General features: G+C 36.6%; 6 protein-coding genes and 1 pseudogene across 7 annotated transcripts; 3 read left to right on the forward strand and 4 right to left on the reverse strand.

The window, feature by feature from the left end:
• Window positions 1–936: 936 nt before the first annotated feature.
• On the reverse strand, window positions 937–5,231 carry GCK72_003763 (uncharacterized protein; the record flags this gene model as incomplete). The annotated part of the gene is made up of 8 exons (XM_053724223.1): window positions 937–1,428; window positions 1,488–1,782; window positions 2,598–2,809; window positions 3,818–4,157; window positions 4,206–4,477; window positions 4,535–4,814; window positions 4,875–5,075; window positions 5,125–5,231. The coding sequence occupies 8 exons, from the start codon at window positions 5,229–5,231 to the stop codon at window positions 937–939; spliced, it is 2,199 nt and encodes a 732-aa protein (XP_053588417.1).
• Window positions 5,232–5,890: 659 nt separating this feature from the next.
• GCK72_003764 (uncharacterized protein) lies at window positions 5,891–7,313 on the reverse strand (the record flags this gene model as incomplete). Its single annotated transcript, XM_003099168.2, has 5 exons — window positions 5,891–6,239; window positions 6,288–6,559; window positions 6,617–6,896; window positions 6,957–7,157; window positions 7,207–7,313. 5 exons carry the CDS (start codon window positions 7,311–7,313, stop codon window positions 5,891–5,893), a joined length of 1,209 nt encoding a protein of 402 aa, XP_003099216.2.
• A 1,041-nt stretch (window positions 7,314–8,354) lies between these two features.
• On the forward strand, window positions 8,355–10,112 carry GCK72_003765 (annotated as a pseudogene). Its single transcript has 5 exons — window positions 8,355–8,494; window positions 8,545–8,727; window positions 9,154–9,448; window positions 9,495–9,769; window positions 9,815–10,112. Coding segments are annotated over exons 1-5 (1,191 nt in total).
• Window positions 10,113–10,410: 298 nt separating this feature from the next.
• GCK72_003766 (uncharacterized protein) lies at window positions 10,411–11,331 on the forward strand (the record flags this gene model as incomplete). Its single annotated transcript, XM_053724224.1, has 3 exons — window positions 10,411–10,546; window positions 10,594–10,679; window positions 11,161–11,331. The coding sequence occupies 3 exons, from the start codon at window positions 10,411–10,413 to the stop codon at window positions 11,329–11,331; spliced, it is 393 nt and encodes a 130-aa protein (XP_053588418.1).
• Window positions 11,332–11,877: 546 nt separating this feature from the next.
• On the forward strand, window positions 11,878–14,793 carry GCK72_003767 (uncharacterized protein; the record flags this gene model as incomplete). The annotated part of the gene is made up of 3 exons (XM_053724225.1): window positions 11,878–11,883; window positions 11,931–12,013; window positions 14,454–14,793. 3 exons carry the CDS (start codon window positions 11,878–11,880, stop codon window positions 14,791–14,793), a joined length of 429 nt encoding a protein of 142 aa, XP_053588419.1.
• Window positions 14,794–16,993: 2,200 nt separating this feature from the next.
• On the reverse strand, window positions 16,994–18,438 carry GCK72_003768 (uncharacterized protein; the record flags this gene model as incomplete). The annotated part of the gene is made up of 5 exons (XM_053724226.1): window positions 16,994–17,333; window positions 17,385–17,662; window positions 17,720–17,999; window positions 18,080–18,280; window positions 18,332–18,438. The coding sequence occupies 5 exons, from the start codon at window positions 18,436–18,438 to the stop codon at window positions 16,994–16,996; spliced, it is 1,206 nt and encodes a 401-aa protein (XP_053588420.1).
• Window positions 18,439–18,855: 417 nt separating this feature from the next.
• GCK72_003769 (uncharacterized protein) lies at window positions 18,856–20,784 on the reverse strand (the record flags this gene model as incomplete). The annotated part of the gene is made up of 5 exons (XM_003099137.2): window positions 18,856–19,165; window positions 19,216–19,493; window positions 19,551–19,830; window positions 20,437–20,628; window positions 20,678–20,784. 5 exons carry the CDS (start codon window positions 20,782–20,784, stop codon window positions 18,856–18,858), a joined length of 1,167 nt encoding a protein of 388 aa, XP_003099185.2.
• Between the last annotated feature and the right edge of the window lie 224 nt (window positions 20,785–21,008).

Genomic DNA, 21,008 nt, shown 5'->3' on the forward strand with positions numbered 1-21,008 from the left:
AGCATGCATATGTACCTTATTTGAGATGTACGTCCAGATAGACATAGTCTCCCAAATACCTTTTTTCGAAAATGACCACTTTCTGATTTCATGAGAAGTGCAAAATTTCACATTTTGATTTGTAGTAATCTGGGAGTCACAGCTGGAAACATGAGTCTTTTACCTTTTATGAAGCCTTGGCCTATATCTTGCGTTTACACTTTAGTTTGGAAAGATTACTCTTGAGTTGACCGAGTTACGATGTCTCGAAGTGGTTCAACTCGAAAAATTCGAAAAAATGGAATTATGTCTGCCATTCTCTGGAAACTTAAAAGGGGCACGTAATATTTTTATTTTGTTCTAGTTGGGGTAAGGGCTATCATTTCCCAAAATGTCTAAGAAAACCCAGCGTTTCACCTTGGGTCATTCCCATGTAAAAACACTTGTTTTATGAAGATAAAGTCTTTGTCTATTTAATAGTCAACATAAAACTGTATAAAATTATCTTCGATCGGCCCAATAAGCCTTTTCAAAACCAGTGGAAGAGTTCTATTTTGTAGCAGTTCCATTTTGTTCTGTTCTATTTCGTGGAGTTCTATTTTGTAACAGTTCCATTGTGTTCAGTTCCACTTTGTAGCAGTTCTATTTTAGTCAGTTATATATTGTTACAGTTTTATTTTGTCGCAGTTCTATTTTTCCGAGTTCTAAAATCGAGTACCCCCGGAAAGTCATATTTGGAACATCTAGCCAAAAATGATAAAAACACGTACATATCATCGTTGGCGCCGTGGTTATTTATAACGGGCAGTCGATACTCGGCGTATTCAAAAAAAAAATCACATTCAAAACTAAATATAAATATAATCTCTTTTATTTATTATAAAACTTTCATTAAATTATATTTAATTCAAAAACAGTGTACCCAGATTTGTAGATTAAGAAATTGCCCGCTTCACATTATCCATATCCTCCATTCCATGCTACCATATTGCCCTGTGGATACTGCCAGTTTTGAGGATAGCTAGTAAGTGGCATCCGTGGAACCATGTTTGGTACCATACCGTGCATTCCTTGATACATCTGCATCTGATTCCATGGTCCCATTGTCATATCCGTTGGGTACCATGGTACCATATTGTTCATGGGCATCATATGGCTCTGCTGTGGATAACGATAGTTGATTGATACTTGAGAAATATAAGGTATTCCGGGAGCCATTTGCATTGGGTACATTCCCATTTGATTCTCCTGGTAATGGTTAACGGATTGAGTGAAATTTGGAGCAAATATCATTTCTGACGGTGAGCCTGGGTACGGTAGCTCCGTGGCTGGACGGTTAACTCCTCGTCGTTTCATATTCGCTTTGGATAACTTATTATGCCCGCCAAATGCCTTGAATCCGGCCGCATACGGGTTTAGTTCAATTTTCAGGGAACTTATATGACTATTCTGAAAATATTACGAGATTCTACCAGATCCAAAACAATTTATAATTTTTTGAAACCAACCTGATAAGCAGTGACACCGATAAACTCCGTGACGCCCAATCGGAATTCCTCTTTCACCGAATCCCCCATTTTCTGAATGCTGATAACTGGGAGATATTTATGCCTGGATTGTACATAGACCCTGTCTTCTTTGGTGTTATCGGGATCATTTGTGAGTTTGATATGTTTAAATGAAACTGGACTATTCATCCAATGACTTCCATTCTTCCATCCATCCGTGTGTTGTTTCATATCGATTGGTGGAATCTTATAGCCTTCTCGTTTCTTTTCCCATTTATTGCGTAGGAATTCGTATCTGAAAAATTGAAATTATAAATCATCGATTAATCGCTACCAACCGATTTTTATCAGCTGAAGAATATTCCAAATTGTAGATCTCGGGGAGTTCTATGTCACTGATATAATCTGAACCGAAAAACCGCCGAAAAACCCATTCTAGCCCGGTCCTCTGCACATTAACAAATAGCCATCCGTACCGTAGTAGGTCTCAGACATAGAACTCACCGAGATCTACATTTTGGTATATTTTTCATCTCATAAAACACAATTTGGAAAAATTTTGAAAACCTGGCCCGGTCCGAAGGTCCTGTTTCAAAAAATTAATCAATTTTTCATACTTGTCAACCGGGCCGGCGCGTAACTCGCGTCAAATTGAGTTTTATGAGCTGAAAAAAATACCAAAAGGTAGATCTCGACGAGTTCTACGTCTCTGATATAATACGGGCAGGATGGCTATTTGTTAATGGTCCGCGGACCGGGTTTAAGCGCCAAAAAATGCAAAAACGGTAAAAAACTATTCTTGTCCGGCCCGCGGCATATTAACGATTAGTCGACCCGTAATAGGTCTCAGACATAGAACTCGCCGAGTTCTGCATTTTGGTATATTTTTCATCACATAAAACTAAATTTGGAAAAATTTTGAAGACCCGGCCCGGTCCTGTTTCAAAAATGAATCAATTTTTTTTCGAAAATGTGGAAATTTTCGATGATTTTTCAGAATTTTTCTAATTTAGAATGATAGTCAAAATTCGACTTTTTCGCGAATAAATCGGAAAGTTTGGCGCCAATCGCCAGGCCGGTTTGCAATTAGGCTGTAATTTTAGAACTCACTTATAGTTATCGACTCTCTCAAAATGAAGAAACACAGCATACACTAAATCTGGATCCAATCCTTTCAAAATATAATTCAGAAGAGGAAACAATTGACGTCCATTCGTCCGATTCAGAATCATTTCAGTGTGTGGATAAAACTTCTCCCATTGGTCCCGATTGAACAATGACACTTGAATTCCAGATGGTGGAGACGTGGCGGTGGTGGACATCTGAAAAAAATGGGAATTGTTGTAAGAAGATAGAAAAATACCTTCCGTCACGACGTAAGGAGCAATGAATGGGTGAATACAGACTTGACAGACGCATTGTTTGGTGGGCGGAACCTGTGCAAATCTGAAAAGTATACGGTATCTAGTATATGGTGGCTAACCATCTGGTTGACTGCAATTTAGACGGTATACTGTAGCCAGTATCTACTGGATACAGTATAGGTTGAAATAACACATTTATTTCTGGAAATAATCCGGTTTTAAAGATGACAAGATTGCGAATGAAATTCTACAGTACCGGTCAAAAGATTATAAGCATTGACCGCGTTCAGTTGAGATTGTTCTACTTTGAGAGGGTGCTACAGTATAACTGATTGTCGTACAAAGTAAGTTATGCATAAACCATACAGAACAAAGGTAAATCTTCATTTTTGTAGTTGACAACTTTTTTGTACTGACACTCTCTAGAGAGTTATGGTCATTATAAGACTACAGCTTAGAAATCACTCTATTTTCCACGGAAATGAGTAGATTGGAGGGAGAAATAACTTTGTCGATATGTAACTCTCTAGGAAGTGTCCGTACAAAAAAGTTATTAACTTCAAAAATCAAGCACTACTTTTGGTCTGTTTTATCTTATAAAAAGTTATCTTGTGGGACAGTTAGGTTTACCATGACACACTCTCAAAGTTGGGCATTTTCAACTGAAAAAGGCGGTACTGTATTTCAGCACTCCATCTATTTCAATTACTAAAACTGATAGTTTTATTCAGTTTTTCCCATTTTCTTGTTTTTATACCTCTGGATTCATTTAATGAAAATAGTTTTCCCCGTTTATTGAAAGAAACAAAAATCGTATGTTCATGTTTATAAGCATTTATTATGGGGTTTAGCTGCACTCAAGGTTTGAAAATAATTTCATTTAATAATAAATCATTGTAGATGCAATAAAATATATCGAAGGAGACAGCGACCCAATTTCAGCATCGCCATACATAGCTACAGTACCTCAACACCACTACGTAGAATAGGCCATCCGTTTTCATATTCCACTCCTTTCAACTGAAGTTTTTTATTTGTCTTATCAATCTTTCCAGTGAGTTCCTGTTTTTCTAGAGAATCCTCTTTCACTTGCTTCAGTTTCGAATTCAATACACTTCTCCGTTTCAGCAACTGTAGAACTTTATACTCTGGAGCATACGATTTATCAAAAATCATCAATGAATCATCATAAAGATACTCTTTATAAGGACGTTGATGAATAGACCAGGTATTTATATAAATACACAACTGCGACTGGACTATACTCAGTATAGGCCGTTTTCGAGTCTTTGGTGAGTTGACTGAGCTGAAAGAAAAATGATTGTTAATTAGAATAGGTCACTCCCCAACATACATTAGTCTGCGCTCACTTCCAAACCGATACCCTATCAATACATCAATCCCATGAAATAAAACAGGCATTATTTCTTCTTCCACAATATCTATGGTCATCCAATTGAATAAATCATATTCCGAATTCACCCAGTGATGGAGAAATTTGTTGATGTCAGGGATGGTTAAATTGTTCTTTCCTAGTGTAATTACATCGTTGTTTTTAATCGAAAGAAGATGTTCCAGGCGGATCCAACGAGCATCACAATAATGGACATCAGTGTACTTGAAGAGCTGGAATTATGAAGGTTTGTGGTCGGTCTGACAACAAAGAATTATTAGAAAACTTACATTTGGATGATAATAATCTTCTGGAATTTCACCTCTAATTATATGCAAATCTTGGTCTTCTCTCTCAAAATCCATCACTTCATCCAGCTGTTCCTTCTTAAAATGTCCCCCAACCAAATACAAAACTGCAAAATTTCGGAATTCTGGAATTTCCAGAACCTCCTTGATATTTTGAGTGGATGAGCTTATCAGCATATTGATGTGTCCACATCTAAAAAGTTTATAAATTCGAGTGAATAACTGACGTGTGTATTCGAGGGTTGTCGATGTTTCGGAGAGCCTGAATTCAGATTTATATTTTCGAGAAAACGAAGAGCTAGACATTTTTCTCTTAACTCACCAAGGTTTCAAATCCTCCTTTATCAATTTTGGTATACTGGGATGGTTGAAAGGGTTGGTACCACAAGAAAGTGTCACACCGGGGTAATCCAAACTAACATAAGTGCGTTCCCCGTAAAGATTAACCCTAATCTGTCTGATTCGAATATAACAGACTTTTACAATAGCTTCCATATATTTCGAGGTAATTGCGATTTTTACTCTGGAATAAAAAATAAGATATTTTCAGAAAGAAACAAGAAAACGATTACATTTCATCAATATCCATGATTTTAATCACATGTTTCATTGCGACAAACGGTAGTTTTCTCAATGGGAAAGTGCTGAGCATCGGTTGAATAGCTCGAATCGCGTCCATGTTATGAATGACGCAAAATCAATAAATGCCTCAGAGAGGAAAAGGGATGGCAACGGGAGGAGACGTGACCCCGGCCGAATATATGGTCTCTCTCTCTCTCTCTCTCCCTTTTTCTACTACTCGAGAAGCAAAGGGTGTCTCCTTGGTGCATAATTAAAAGACCCTAAACAACGGCCTCCAGAAAATTGACATGTTTACCCACTGCATTGTCCATCACTGCCGAAGTTAGTCTGATTCTATTTGAGTATTCAGATCAGCTGGTAGGAATCAAAAAAATGGACCCAAATGTTAGGCTAAAGAACTTAAAAACATTTTCTCTCAAAATTGGGCATTTTCAATTGAAAAAGGCGGTACTGCATTTCAGCACTCCATCTATTTCAGTTACTAAAACTCATAGTTTTATTCAGTTTTTCCCATTTTCTTGTTTTTCATACCTCTGGATTTATTTGATGAAAATAGTTTTCCCCGTTTATTGCAAGAAACAAAAATCTGTCTATTGAAACAGCACAAAAATCGTATGTTCATGTTTATAAGCATTTATTATGGGGTTTAGCTGCACTCAAGGTTTGAAAATAATTTCATTTAATAATAAATCATTGTAGATGCAATAAAATATATCGAAGGAGACATCGACCCAATTTCAGCATCGCCATACATAGCTACAGTACCTCAACACCACTACGTAGAATAGGCCATCCGTTTTCATATTCCACTCCTTTCAACTGAAGTTTTTTATTTGTCTTATCAATCTTTCCAGTGAGTTCCTGTTTTTCTAGAGAATCCTCTTTCACTTGCTTCAGTTTCGAATTCAATACACTTCTCCGTTTCAGCAACTGTAGAACTTTATACTCTGGAGCATACGATTTATCAAAAATCATCAATGAATGATCATAAAGATACTCTTTATAAGGGCGTTGATGAATAGACCAGGTATTTATATAAATACACAACTGCGACTGGACTATACTCAGTATAGGCCGTTTTCGAGTCTTTGGTGAGTTGACTGAGCTGAAAGAAAAATGATTGTTAATTAGAATAGGTCACTCCCCAACATACATTAGTCTGCGCTCACTTCCAAACCGATACCCTATCAATACATCAATCCCATGAAATAAAACAGGCATTATTTCTTCTTCCACAATATCTATGGTCATCCAATTGAATAAATCATATTCCGAATTCACCCAGTGATGGAGAAATTTGTTGATATCTGATAGAGTCAGATTGTTCTTCCCTAGTGTGATTGCAAAGTTGTTTTTAATCGAAAGAAGATGTTCCAGACGGATCCAACGAGCATCGCAGTAATGGACATCAGTGTACTTGAAGAGCTGGAATTATGAAGGTTTGTGGTCGGTCTGACAACAAAGAATTATTAGAAAACATACATTTGGATGATAATAATCTTCTGGAATTTCACCTCTAATTATATGCAAATCTTGGTCTTCTCTCTCAAAATCCATCACTTCATCCAGCTGTTCCTTCTTGAAATGTCCCCCAACCAAATACAAAACTGCAAAGTTTCGGAATTCTGGAATTTCCAGAACCTCCTTGATATTTTGAGTGGATGAGCTTATCAGCATATTGAAGTGATCACATCTAAAAAGTTTATAAATTCGAGTAAATAACTGACGTGTGTTTTCGAAGATTGTCGATGTTTCGGAGAACCTGAATTCAGATTTATATTTTCGAGAAAACGAAGAGCTGGACATTTTTCTCTTAACTCACCAAGGTTTCAAATCCTCCTTTATCAATTTTGGTATACTGGGATGGTTGAAAGGGTTGGTACCACAAGAAAGTGTCACACCGGGGTAATCCAAACTAACATAAGTGCGTTCCCCGTAAAGATTAACCCTAAGCTGTCTGATTCGAATATAACAGACTTTTACAATAGCTTCCATATATTTCGAGGTAATTGCAATTTTTACTCTGGAATAAAAAATAAGATATTTTCACAAAGAAACAAGAAAAATCTTACATTTCATCAATATCCATGACTTTAATCACATGTTTCAATGCTACAAACGGTAGTTTTCTCAACGGGAAAGTGCTGAGCATCGGTTGAATAGCTCGAATCGCTTCCATATTATAAAGGAAGCAAATCAATAAATGCCAGAGAGAGGGAAGGGGATGGCAACGGGAGGAGACGTGACCCCGGGCCGAACACATATGGTCCCTCTCCCTCCCCTCCTTTTTTTATAATGTTTCCATGTATTCTCAGCTAAAAAGCCGAAGAAGCCATGAAATTCTTTTTAATCCTCGAATTCCATGGTGACTTAATTTCCGTTGTTTTTTCATTGATTGAGTTATTGCACTAGCCGAACTTGAAAACATGTCTCCATTAAGAATCTCAATATGATTCACCTGTGTTCAACCGCTGACCGAGAGGTCAGCTAGTTGTCTTTACGAACTCGATAGCCTTCTCGAATTGACACTAGTGTTTTCTATGATGAAAAATGAGCAAACTTTCGGAGCAAAAAAATCCACTTATTCGGGAGTTTTGCACTTTTTGACTGTCACCATTCAAAAGAGTAGATTCGAAACTGTGAGTGTGCAAGTTTATTGAAAATTCTGAACGGATACCGAAAGTCAATTCCCTTGTTAGCCTTCCTCCAATGACACATGTCCCCCTCATAATTTCAATGTGTCTTGGGGTAACATTTCCTAGTCAGCCATAATCTCTGAATGGTTATGTGGCAGGCGTTCTCTGCGTGTTTGTCTTCGGCGAGGGGTGCAATAGTGGTAATTACCGGCTTAGGCCGGGCCACCAGTTGCTGGGGAGCTTATTTTGTGAGGGGCCATTAAAGTGTTCGCTCTGAGAGCAGTGCATCTTCGGGTCCGGTCAAGCAAGGCACAGTAATTTCTCTACGTCTGACCACCCGCAAATCCCACTGGTTTGCGTGGTTGCAGGACGAATCTCATAACCGCACTGTGTGCCGGGGTACCCGTCCCTAGTCCGCAATAGTCTTGGAATGGTTACGTGACAGACGTTCTCCATGTGTTTGCCTAAGTCCTTCTTTTCTCGGATCTTGATGAGCAGATGGTATTGCCTCATTACGAGAGACCTTTCATTACACAGACACTCAGCAACCCTTCTACGCCATCTCTCCTTTCCTGTATTTCAATATGCTTAGCACACTTGCTTTGAAGTATTGCCATCAGATTCTGTTCGATCCGATATTCTTGATAAGAAAAGAATTCAAGTTTAAAAAACTACCAATTATTGTCAGAATTTTGATAATACAACTAATGGATCCAGCTGAACGGTAACTTGAGTATTGGTGACTTAATTAATATAACTAATTACATGATTTAGATTAGCATTGAGTCTCACTTCGAAACGAATGGAAATCGAAATGAAATTAATCAAAAAACAAGGATATTACCCTCAAATTGTTTTTCTAGGAGGACTTTCTTTTATAACAATGCGTGAAGACCCATCTTTTGAAATATGCTGTAACAGATTCGGGTATAAGAGGAGAGGAGGAGGATATCACTGGTAAATCGCTGAAATTGATTGATGTTTAGATAGTTTTGCATGTTTCAAAAGTTTTTTCGAAAATTTTCAGATTTTTTTCGGAAAAAAATCTATAAGGGGAACACAACTGTTTCCAAATTTTTTGATATGAATGTATTCAGAAAGCCAGGGAAAATATACATTTCTCTTGAGCAAGCTATGAGACGTCGAAATGCCAAAAATCGCTCCTCTTTTTGCAATTTTTTTCAGTACATTTCAATATTGTTGTGCTCGTGAAAAGAATATTTTCAAAAATTTTCCAGAAAATATTCGAAAGGGGGATAGAACGTTGGCTGGAACTGTGATACCTCCGTGATATGACAGTGTGGCGACGGCAGTGTTCCGTCTTGTAAAATTTTAGGGATTAACTCTGAAACGTGAATAAATCAGCCAGAAATCTCTTTTCAGACTACAATACGAAAAAAAGTCGCCAATTCGAAACACAGCTCTAGCTATTAATAAACTTTCCAATGTTATCAATATCTACGGTCTCGGAATTCATTTCACTAAACCAAATCCAAGTTTGATACGTCTTAAAAAGTTATTCTCCAATGACACTTTTAAATCATCTTGGAACAAAATCACATTGGATGGAATTGAATTCAATTCAGAGTTCGCAAATTTCTTTTTGAACATGGCGGATCGTCGTAAAGCGTTTCAAATTTTCAACTCTGACATGCCATTGGATTTCAAGCATAAGAATGTGAGTTTTGGGTAGTTGTTTTTCGAATCTAAGTTCTCTATTCTAGGCTTTCAAATTTGGAACCACTGATTACGGTGATGCACGATGGGTCACTTTGAATGACATGCTGCAAATCAGAGGTGTGGTAAATGTGACATTGGGAAGGACTACACTAACTTCTATTGAAGTGAGATACTTCATTTCCCGTTGGATTAATTGTCCAGATGATATGTTCGAATGGATGAGAATCATAGCGATGGAAACTATTCAGTTGGAAGGATTATTCAACGAATTGGTTGTGTTGGAGCATCATATCAACCCTACAAACATTGGATACTTCATGTAAGTTTTCTAGATAATTCAAATTCAATTTTCGTATGTTTTCAGACTTGCCAAGTCCACTTCAAAAACTTTCAAGGTGTTGTATGTTGACCATTATATAGATTCTGTGATACTGACTGCATGGAACCCCTATGATGAACGCAGAAATGGAAATACCAAGGAAAAGTTCAAAAACGTTTATGAGATCATGGTACTGTTGGAGAAGAAGAAAACGTTGGAAAAGGAATTGGAGGAGTCAAGAGATGTTACGAAACGGAGGGAATACAGGGATCAAATTCAGGAATTGGAAAGAAAGATTCATGAGTTGGGAGTGGTTTATCGAGATGGAAGAGCTACTATTTAATAACTTGTACCTTTTTTCTTGTTTCTTTATGTCTCTGTAGTTTTGCTTATTGTTATTAACGAATTGTTAAAGCGAGAGATTGAAGAAGCATTTATGAAAAAAAAAGCATTTAATTAATTTTTTGAATTCCTAACTCCTAATAGTAAATTGGAAAGATTTTTCAAAAAACATACACGTGGCACGATACTCGTTTTTCTCGTGACAACCTTAGTCTACAAATATCAGTCAGTTTTCTGAAAAATAATCATTTCAAAGTATTGAATCAAGATAATCTTCAAATTTTAAACAAAAAGAAGAAATGAGTCTGCCAATTGCTGATCTGAAGAGAAAAGCCATCCCGGGAGAAGTCGATTGTTACCGAGACAGTTTTAATTCAAAGAGTTCCGAGAGTAAGCAAAAAACGATTGATGACAATAAAGAGGTGTGCAAGGAATGTGAGTTATTGGGAATGGGTTCTTGGTTTTATATTCATAGATTTCAGGGGCTGGAACTGATTCTTACAGCGATAAAGATTCGTTCGGATATGGAGTTTGTTGTGACATTTTTGATCTTTGTGGCGGAATGTCGGTGAGTGAATATTGTTTTACGATAGATTGCAACTAATACAGTGGGGGTCAAAACCTGCCTTTTTCATTTTAAAACGTCCCAACGTGTGTGTCATGGTAAAACTAACTGTCCCACTAAATAACTTTTTTCTGGATCGGACCAAAAGTAGAGCTCCATTTTTGTAGTTGGCAACTTTTTTGTACGGAGAAGAAAGTTGCGTCTCGACAAATCATTTCTCCTTGAAATCAACCATTTTAGTGTAAAATTGGAAGAGATCTTAGAATGACCATAACTCTCCAGATAGTCTCCATACAGAAAAGTTGTCAACTACAAAAATAGAGTTCTACTCTTGGTCTGTTTGATCCCAAAAAATTTATTTTGTGGGACAGTTAGTTTTACTATGACACTCTCACAAAGTTGGACATTTGCAAAGGCAAAATATGATATATTTTTGGCTGGAACTGTAGTTTTGCAATGAGCCCTGACTCCTTCAGATTTTCAGGGCTGGGTCATCCTCTTGATAATTCTTATAATTCTTCTCTGTTTGGCCGGTGCAGCTGCTGCATTCTACTTCTTCTACTACAAAAGAAAAATGAGTGGAACTGACCAAGAGGAAATTGAGTCCGCTGACACAGTCAACTCTAAACATGATATTTCGGTTGAGACTTATTAATAATGAACAGAAAAAAATAAATCGTTGAGAGTTCAGCAATATCAAATCGATATTCATGTAGTTTCAAAAATCTGCTCATTAGAACAAAATTTGAATTACGAGTAGGATCGGTTGTCATGTGTAATAAAAAATAACGTTCTTTTTGCATCACTGATTTCAAATCGGGTCTTTCACTGTAAGCTTATGTTTGTTTCCGGCACAATTCGAGTTTCTCGATGAGTTTAATCAAGTTCCACGGAAAAAACCAGCTAAGGATTACTTTTTATTACTCATTATCATTTTTATCGTGACACTCTCTTTATTCACGTCCCACTTGTCCTCGTTTTTTTCAATAAATATCCATTTTTCGTGTGTATGAAATCAGTTCAAGATATCGAGTCATTCAAGAGAAACTTCAAATTTCGAACATGGGTGCTGACATGAATGCTGTCCGCGATTTTAAGAAAAAAGCGGTCCCGGAGCAAATCGAAAACTTTTGAAAACTTTATGAATCATCGAGTTCTGAAGGGAAACAAGAACTAATCGATCTCAACAAACCGCAATGCGATGAATGTAAGTTTCTGTGTATATCAAATTTATTTTAAGTCAAAGAGTTTCAGGGGCTAAAACTGATTCTTACAACGATAAAGAATCGACCGGATATGGATTCTGTTGTGACGGACTTGGCCTTTGTGGCATGTCGGTAAGTGAATACTGTCTCGCAATGCTTTGTAACTAATAATATTGCAATGAGCCCTGACTACAACCAGCCTCTTTATGGTTTTCAGGGCTGGGTCATCTTCCTGATAATTCTTATAATTCTTCTCTGTTTGGCCGGTGCAGCTGCTGCATTCTACTTCTTTTACTACAAAAGAAAAATGGGTGGAAGTGATGAAGAAAAAGAAATTGAGTCCGCTGACACAGTCAACTCTAAACATGATATTTCAGTTGATAGTTATTAATAATATTAGTGGAATAGATAAAATTAACGGTTTTTTCATTTGTGACATCGTTTTATACTGTTTTGTATGTCTTATGCAGTATTATTCATATAAACAATTGTTGTTTAATAAATTCAATTTATGGACAAAATGTTGTTAAATTTTAATAAAATTTCAAAAAAACAAAAAAAGATAATTTTGAACACAATTCAAAACTCGAAAAGTGTCAACATTCAAAACGAGTGATAGTTCCTTAAAGGTATGTTAAGATAGTTTTATATTGAAAGAAAATACTCAATTCGATTCAAAACCCGTTAATAGTGAGTGAGCACCTCTTATGGCTAATGGAAAGTAGAACAAATAACGCGAAAGTGGAAGCAAACTAATGAACTTCGATATGGCTGAATTCGAAGTTCTAATTCATTGCGGCTCTAAGCAGGGGTTTGAACCAATCTGAAGAATTCTTCAAATACAAAAGTAAACATGCAATAACAAATGCATAATAACAGCAAAACATCAGAGAAAAAGAGAACAGATACAAGTTATTAAATAGTAGCTCTTCCATCTCGATAAACCACTCCCAACTCATGAATCTTTTTTTTCAATTTCTGGATTCGATTGCTCAAATCTCTCCATTTAGTTGCATCTGTTGTCTCTTCAAATTTCTTTTCCAATGTTGTCTTCCTCTTCAACAGTTTCATGATGACATAAACCTTTTTGACCTCTTTCTTGGTATTTCCATATTTCACTACCTCAGAAGGTTTCCATGCAGATAGTGTCACAGAATCTATATTATGATGAATTAGTAACAGCTTGTAGATTCGTGAAGAGGACATGGCAAGTCTGGAAACGTACCGAAGTCAAATGAGAATAATTTTAGAAACATACGTGAAATATCCAATGTTCGGAGAGTCGTCATGACGCTCCAACACAACCAAATTGTTGAATAGTCCTTCCAACTGAATAATTTCCATCGCTGTGATTCTCATCCATAAGAACATATCGTCTGCCGAACTAATAAAACGGGCAATGAAGTGTCTCACATTAATAGAAGTAAGTGTAGTCCTTCCCAATGACACATTTTCTACACCTCTGATTTGAAACATGTCACTCAAAGTGACCCATCGTACATCACCGTAATCATTGGTTCCAAATTGGAAAGCCTAGAATAGAGAACTTAGATTCAAAAAACAACTACCCGAAACTCACATTCTTATGCTTGAAATCCAATGGCATGTCAGAGTTGAAAATATAACGCGTTCTCTGTAAGACTCGAGCAACGCGTGCCCTAGGCTTAGATTTTTATATGATCATGTACTATGAGTGTTGTGCAACACATATGCACAATATTGGGTCACAGCTCCGGGTTACTGTAGTACGGTAGGTGCTCATAGGTCAAAAAATGAACTTTTTGAGAATTGATCGGGAAAAGCTAAAATTTTCAGCGTTTGTTGGATATTATTAGAGTATTCATTTCACAAAGTTTTAAAATTTTTTAAATTTTTTTTACCGAGTTATGGTCAAAAAACCCACTTTTTTGACCGATTTTTTGAAAAAATCCAAAATTAGGATCCTTAAACAAAATTTCCGTATTCCAAAACTTATTTTTTTACGTTTGTTATTATTTTTCCTTTCGATCAAAAAAAATTCATTAAAAAATACCTCGGCTGAAGGGTTCAAATTTAATCTAGAAAAAACCAAAAAAAATTTTTTTTTTGAAATTTTTGAGATTTTGTTTCAGAAATGTATACTCCGTGTTATTTCCAACATTTTTTGTATTAACATTTATGTCTTAACTCTTCATCATCACATAGAAGTCTTGAGTTTAGTGCAAAACGTTGATTGCGCGGTATGTGGTTTCTAGGTGTCGCGTAGGAGCGGCCAAGAAAATTAATGATTTATTTCGTCTTGGGTGGGATTATTTATCAATTATTTTTTATAATGAACACAACAATGTGTTTGTTCAGACACAGACTCAAGCGAACTATTAACAATTTATTCTAAAAACTAAACTTCTAAAAACTCCCAGTATTTATTTATTAAGTAACTTTTTTATAGAACTTTTTTAAAGGATCATCAATTCCTCTCGATGTTTTGTTTTGTGGGATTACTGTATTAAGAGGGTATCGGTTTGGAAAATGGCGTAGACTAATGTAAGTTGGAGGTGTGTCCCGTTCAACTTAACAAACTAGTTAGTTTCAGCTCAGTCAATTCACCTATGACTCGAAATCGACAAATAATAAGTATATTTTGGACAGATTCGCGTATAGACATGAGTACCTGGTCTATTCATGAACGTCCCAAACAAGGGGATCGTGATGATGAACCGTATGCTTCAGAATTCGAAGTTCTACAATTGCTGAAACAGAGAAGAGTTTTAAATTCGAAATTGAATATAATGGAAGAGGATTCTCTAGAAAAACAGGAAATCACTAAGAAGATAAATGGAACAAGACAACAACTTCAATTGAAAGGAGTGGAATTTAATAACGGATGGCCTTTTCTACGCGGCATTGACGCATCAAGTAGAGTGCTGGCCTAATATGGTGATGTTGATGTTGCTTCTGTGATGCTATGGCGCTGCTGAAACTGGGCCGCTGCCTTCTTTGATATATTTTATTGCATCTAAGATTGTTTTTTAATAAATTAAATGTATTTTCAAACCTTGAGTACAACTACAATCTATAATAAATATTTATAAATATGAACATACAATTTTTGTGTTGTTTCAATAGACAGATTTTTGTTTTATTCAATAAACGGGGAAAACTATTTTCATCAAATAAATCCAGAGAAAACATTAGTATAAAAAACAGGAAAATAGGAAAAACTAAATAAAACCATGACTTTTAGTAACGGAAATAGATGAAGCGACAAAATACAATTAATTCTGAGACCTCGAATCTTTCGAACCTTTTATTTTTTTAACGTTCAATTCCGATTGTTGAGAGAAGATCTGGTTAGTCCGATGCGTGACGGATTGTCAATCTACACAAAAAACGGAACTTGTAAAGGAAAACGATTGGATGGTCAGCCGTGCTCCGATATCTTTGTATCAGAGTTGTACGGAATTACATTTTTCGATTTCCGGAATCCGGAATCTGAAACCGGAATGAGATTTTACATTTTCCGGAATACGGAATCCGGAACCGGAATCAAATTTTTGAAATCCGGAATCCGGAATGTCAAAAAAACCCGGAATTCCGGATTTTCGGAATCAGGAGAAAAGAAAACGAACCATCTTCCCGGCGAGATAAGATGTGGAGAAATTGGTGGACAATGATAAGGAGATGAAGGAGTTGGGTCTGGTGATACTAACTAGGGAATGCCTCACACAATGGTTGGAGAAACACAGCATGATAACTTTATATTTTTCTCTTGGAGTTATTGAGTTTTTGATGTCAAAATGTTGGAAAACACTCAAATAGACAAAAAATTATGTTGAATCGCATTCTACTTTCTTAATAATGCAGAAACGTGTTTGGTTATGTGTGGAAATACACTTTGTATCCAGGTTGTGAGAGGTATGTTCGTTTAATAGCCAGAAAATATCGATTATCATACATATTCACATTTCGATTCAATTTTAAATGTTTATTCGAAAACTATACTTTTTCAAAAATGTTCAAAAAATGTTCAAAAATTTCCAAAAATTTCCAAAAAAATGTTCAAAAACACAAAATGTTTCAAAACGGGACGAGCGGGCCGGGCCGAGATTTTTCCTGATTTTGGCCCGGCCCGGCCCGGCCCGTGACAAGTCTGGTTATGATGATTTTCCCGAGAGCGCCACTTTTGACTTCTAGAGCTGTGGCACGATGCTAAGAAAGTAGAATGCGATTCAACATAATTTTTTGTCTATTTGAGTGTTTTCCAACATTTTGACATCAAAAACTCAATAACTCCAAGAGAAAAATATAAAGTTATCATGCTGTGTTTCTCCAACCATTGTGTGAGGCATTCCCTAGTTAGTATCACCAGACCCAACTCCTTCATCTCCTTATCATTGTCCACCAATTTCTCCACATCTTATCTCGCCGGGAAGATGGTTCGTTTTCTTTTCTCCTGATTCCGAAAATCCGGAATTCCGGGTTTTTTTGACATTCCGGATTCCGGATTTCAAAAATTTGATTCCGGTTCCGGATTCCGTATTCCGGAAAATGTAAAATCTCATTCCGGTTTCAGATTCCGGATTCCGGAAATCGAAAAATGTAATTCCGTACAACTCTGATACAAAGATATCGGAGCACGGCTGACCATCCAATCGTTTTCCTTTACAAGTTCCGTTTTTTGTGTAGATTGACAATCCGTCACGCATCGGACTAACCAGATCTTCTCTCAACAATCGGAATTGAACGTTAAAAAAAATAAAAGGTTCGAAAGATTCGAGGTCTCAGAATTAATTGTATTTTGTCGCTTCATCTATTTCCGTTACTAAAAGTCATGGTTTTATTTAGTTTTTCCTATTTTCCTGTTTTTTATACTAATGTTTTCTCTGGATTTATTTGATGAAAATAGTTTTCCCCGTTTATTGAATAAAACAAAAATCTGTCTATTGAAACAACACAAAAATTGTATGTTCATATTTATAAATATTTATTATAGATTGTAGTTGTACTCAAGGTTTGAAAATACATTTAATTTATTAAAAAACAATCTTAGATGCAATAAAATATATCAAAGAAGGCAGCGGCCCAGTTTCAGCAGCGCCATAGCATCACAGAAGCAACATCAACATCACCATATTAGGCCAGCACTCTACTTGATGCGTCAATGCCGCGTAGAAAAGGCCATCCGTTATTAAATTCCACTCCTTTCAATTGAAGTTGTTGTCTTGTTCCATCTATCTTTTTAGTGATTTCCTGTTTTTCTAGAGAATCCTCTTCCATTATATTCAATTTCGAATTTAAAACTCTTCTCTGTTTCAGCAATTGTAGAACTTCGAATTCTGAAGCATACGGTTCATCATCACGATCCCCTTGTTTGGGACGTTCATGAATAGACCAGGTACTCATGTCTATACGCGAATCTGTCCAAACTATACTCATTATTTGCCGATTTCGAGTCTTAGGTGAATTGACTGAGCTGAAACTAACTAATTTGTTAATTTGAACAGGTTTTTAAACTCTAACTTACATTAGTCTGCGCCATTTTCCAAACCGATACCCTCTTAATACAGTAATCTCACTGAACAAAACATCGAGAGGAATTGATGGTCCTTTTTCAATATCTATGGTCATCCAATTGAATAAATCATATTCCGAATTCATCCAGTGATGGAGAAATTTGTTGAGGTCAGGGATGGTTAAATTGTTCTTTCCTAGTGTAATTACATCGTTGTTTTTAATCGAAAGAAGATGTTCCAGACGGATCCAACGAGCATCACAATAATGAACACCGGCGTACTTGAAGAGCTGGAATTATGGACGTTTTTGGTTGGTCTGACAACAAATAATTATTAGAAAACTAACATTTGGATGATAATAATCTTCTGGGATTTCACTTTTAAGAATGTGCAAATCTTGATCTTCTCTCTCAAATTCCAACACTTCATCCAACTGTTCCTTCTTAAAATGTCCCCCAACCAAAAACAAAACTGTAAAGTTTCGGAATTCTGGAATTTCCAGAATTTCCTTGATATTTTCAGTGGACGAGTTTATCATCAATCTGTACGGGCCACATTGGAACAATTTGTAAATTCGAGTGAAAAGCTGACGTGTATTTTCGAGGGTTGTCGAAGTTTCGGAGAGCCTGAATTCAGATTTCAATTTTTGAGAAAACGAAGAGCTAGACGGTATTTATTACACAAGAGACATAATCAAAAAGCTCACCAAGGTTCCAAATCCTCCTTTGTCAATTTTGGTGCACTGGGATGGTTGAAAGTCTTGGTACAACAGAAAAGTATCACTTCCGGGTAATACAAACCAACATACGTGAACTCTCCGTCGAGACTAACTATAGTCCCTCTAATTCGAATACAACAGAATTTCACAATGGACTCCATATATTTCGAGGTAATTGCGATTTTTACACTGGAATGAATAAAATTATACTTTCCCGACAAAACAAAACAAAAATCTTACATTTCATCAATCTCCATGACTTTAATCGCATGTTTCAATGCGACAAACGGTAGTTTTCTCAATGGGAAAGTGCTGAGCATCGGTTGCATAACTAGAATCCCTTCCATTATAAAAGAAGTGAAATCAATAAATGCCAGAGAGATAGAGAGAGAGAGGGAGAACGGGATGGCAACGGGAGACGTGACCCCGGCGGAACACATATGGTCTCTCTCTCTCTCTCCTCCTTTTTTCTACTACTCGAGAAACAAAGGGTGTCTCCTTGGTGCATAATTAAAAGACCCTACACAACGGCCTCCAGAAAAATGACATTTTTACCCACTGCAGTGTCCATTACTGTCGAAGTTATTCTATTTCAGTGTTCAGATTAGCTGGTAGGAATCAAAAAAATGGACCCAAACGTTAGGCTAGTGAACTTAAAAACTTTATTTATTGGATTAATAGTAAGGTGGAAATGCTTCAATGAATAAAAATATGGGCAAAAGAAAGAAGAAATCAATTCGACTGTACTATTTTAGACAGTGAGATTATCTGAGAAAAGGCCATCCGTTATTATATTCCACTCCTTTCAATTGAAGTTGATTGTTTGTCTCATTTACCTTTCGAGTGAGTTCCTGTTTTTCTAGAGAATCCTCTCCCACTCTCTTCAATTTCAAATTCAAAACTTTTTTTCGTTTCAGCAATTGTAGAACTTCGAACTCTGGAGTATACGGTTCATCATCACGATCCCCTTGTTTGGGACGTTCATTAACAAACCAGGTACTCATGTCAATACGCGAATCTGTCCAAACTATACTCATTATTTGCAGACTTCGAGTCATAGGTGATTTGACTGAGCTGAAACAAATACTAATTTATTTATTTGAACGGGTCACATGCCAACATACATTAGTCTCTGCCATCTTCCAAACCGATACCCTATTAATACAGTAATACCACGAAATAGAACATTGAGATCAACTGTTGCTCCTTTCACAATATCTATGGTCATGCAATCGAATAAATCATATTCCGAATTCATCCAGTGATGGAGAAATTTGTTGATGTCAGGGATGGTTAAATTGTTCTTTCCTAGTTTAATCACACCGTTGTTCTTAATTGAAAGAAGATGCTCCAGTCGGATCCAACGAGCATCACAATAATGAACACCGGCGTACTTGAAGAGCTGGAATTATGGACGTGTTTGGTTGGTCTGACAACAAATAATTATTAGAAAACTAACATTTGGATGATAATAATCTTCTGGAATTTCACTTTCAAGAATGTGCATATTTTGATCCTCTCTCTCGAATTCCATCACTTCATCCAACTGTTCTTCCTTAAAATGTCCCCCATACAAGATCAAAGCTTTAAAGTTTCGAAACTCTGGAGTTTCCAAAATCTCCTTTGCATTTTGAGTAGACGGGAAAATACTCAATTTGAACGGCCCACATTGGAACAATTTGTAGATTCGAGTGAATAGCTGACGTGTATTTTCGAGGGTTGTCGACGTTTTGGAGAGCCTGAATTCAGATTTCAATCTTCATTGTTGGCAATTTTTTAATACTGTCAGCCTGGCATTTTCTTAAATTTGAAAGTTAAAGGGGACTGCGGTATTCCAAAAATTGAGATTTTTTGATATAATGATATATCATACATATATCGACTCAGAATTTTGCGGAAAAGAGAAAAGTCTTTCGGAGCCAGGTCCGAAAATTAGCCTAAAACGAGTTATGAGGCCTCAAAGTGTCAAAAAAAGTGTCTCTCGCATGGAATTTTTTTCATTATATTTCAACGTAAAAGTCTATCGCCGCGCACATTTCACAGTTTTCATCTGCACTAAAATTGCACGGCGATAGAATTTTACGTTGAAATATAATGAAAAATTCCATGCGAGAGGCCCTTTTTGACACTTTGAGGCCTCATAACTCGTTTTAGGCTAATTCTGGGTCCTGGCTCCAAGAGACTTTTCTCTTTTCTACAAAATTCTGACTCGATTCATATCAAAAATCTCGATTTTTGAAATACCCCAGTCCCCTTTAATAGTCTTGTTCTTCTGTTCAAATTGAAATTGAAAGTTGTGAACTACAAAAATTTTGTTACACAAGAGTCATAATCAAAAAGCTCACCAAGGTTTCAAATCCCGTTTTGTTACTTTTGGTTCACTAATACTCTTGGTACAAAGGAAAAACATCACTGCCGGGTCATTAAAACTGATAAACGAGTATTTCCCTACGAAATGAACCATAGTCTGTCTAATTCGAATATAACAGAATTTCACAATAAACTCCATATATCTCGAGGAAATTGCAATTTTTACTCTGGAATAAGTATGATGATATTTTCACGATAAAACAAGAGAAATCTTACATTTCGTCAATCTCCATGATTTTAATCACATGTTTCAATGCGACAAACGGTAGTTTTCTCAACGGGAAAGTGCTGAGCATCGGTTGAATAGCTCGAATCGCTTCCATATTATAAAGGAAGCAAATCAATAAATGCCTCAGAGAGGAAAAGGGATGGCAACTGGAGAAGACGTGACCCCAGCCGAACACTTATGGTCTCTCTCTCTCTCTCTCTCTCTCTCTCTCTCTCTCTCTCTCTCTCTCTCTCTCTCTCTCTCTCTCTCTCTCTCTCTCCTGCAGATGCCCTCTCGAAGTACTGTGCGCTGTTCATTGAGAGGGCCTCCGCTGTAGGC

The sequence above is a fragment of the Caenorhabditis remanei genome, chromosome II (genome assembly GCF_010183535.1).
Source record: "Caenorhabditis remanei strain PX506 chromosome II, whole genome shotgun sequence".
NCBI classification, from domain to species: Eukaryota; Metazoa; Nematoda; class Chromadorea; order Rhabditida; family Rhabditidae; genus Caenorhabditis; species Caenorhabditis remanei.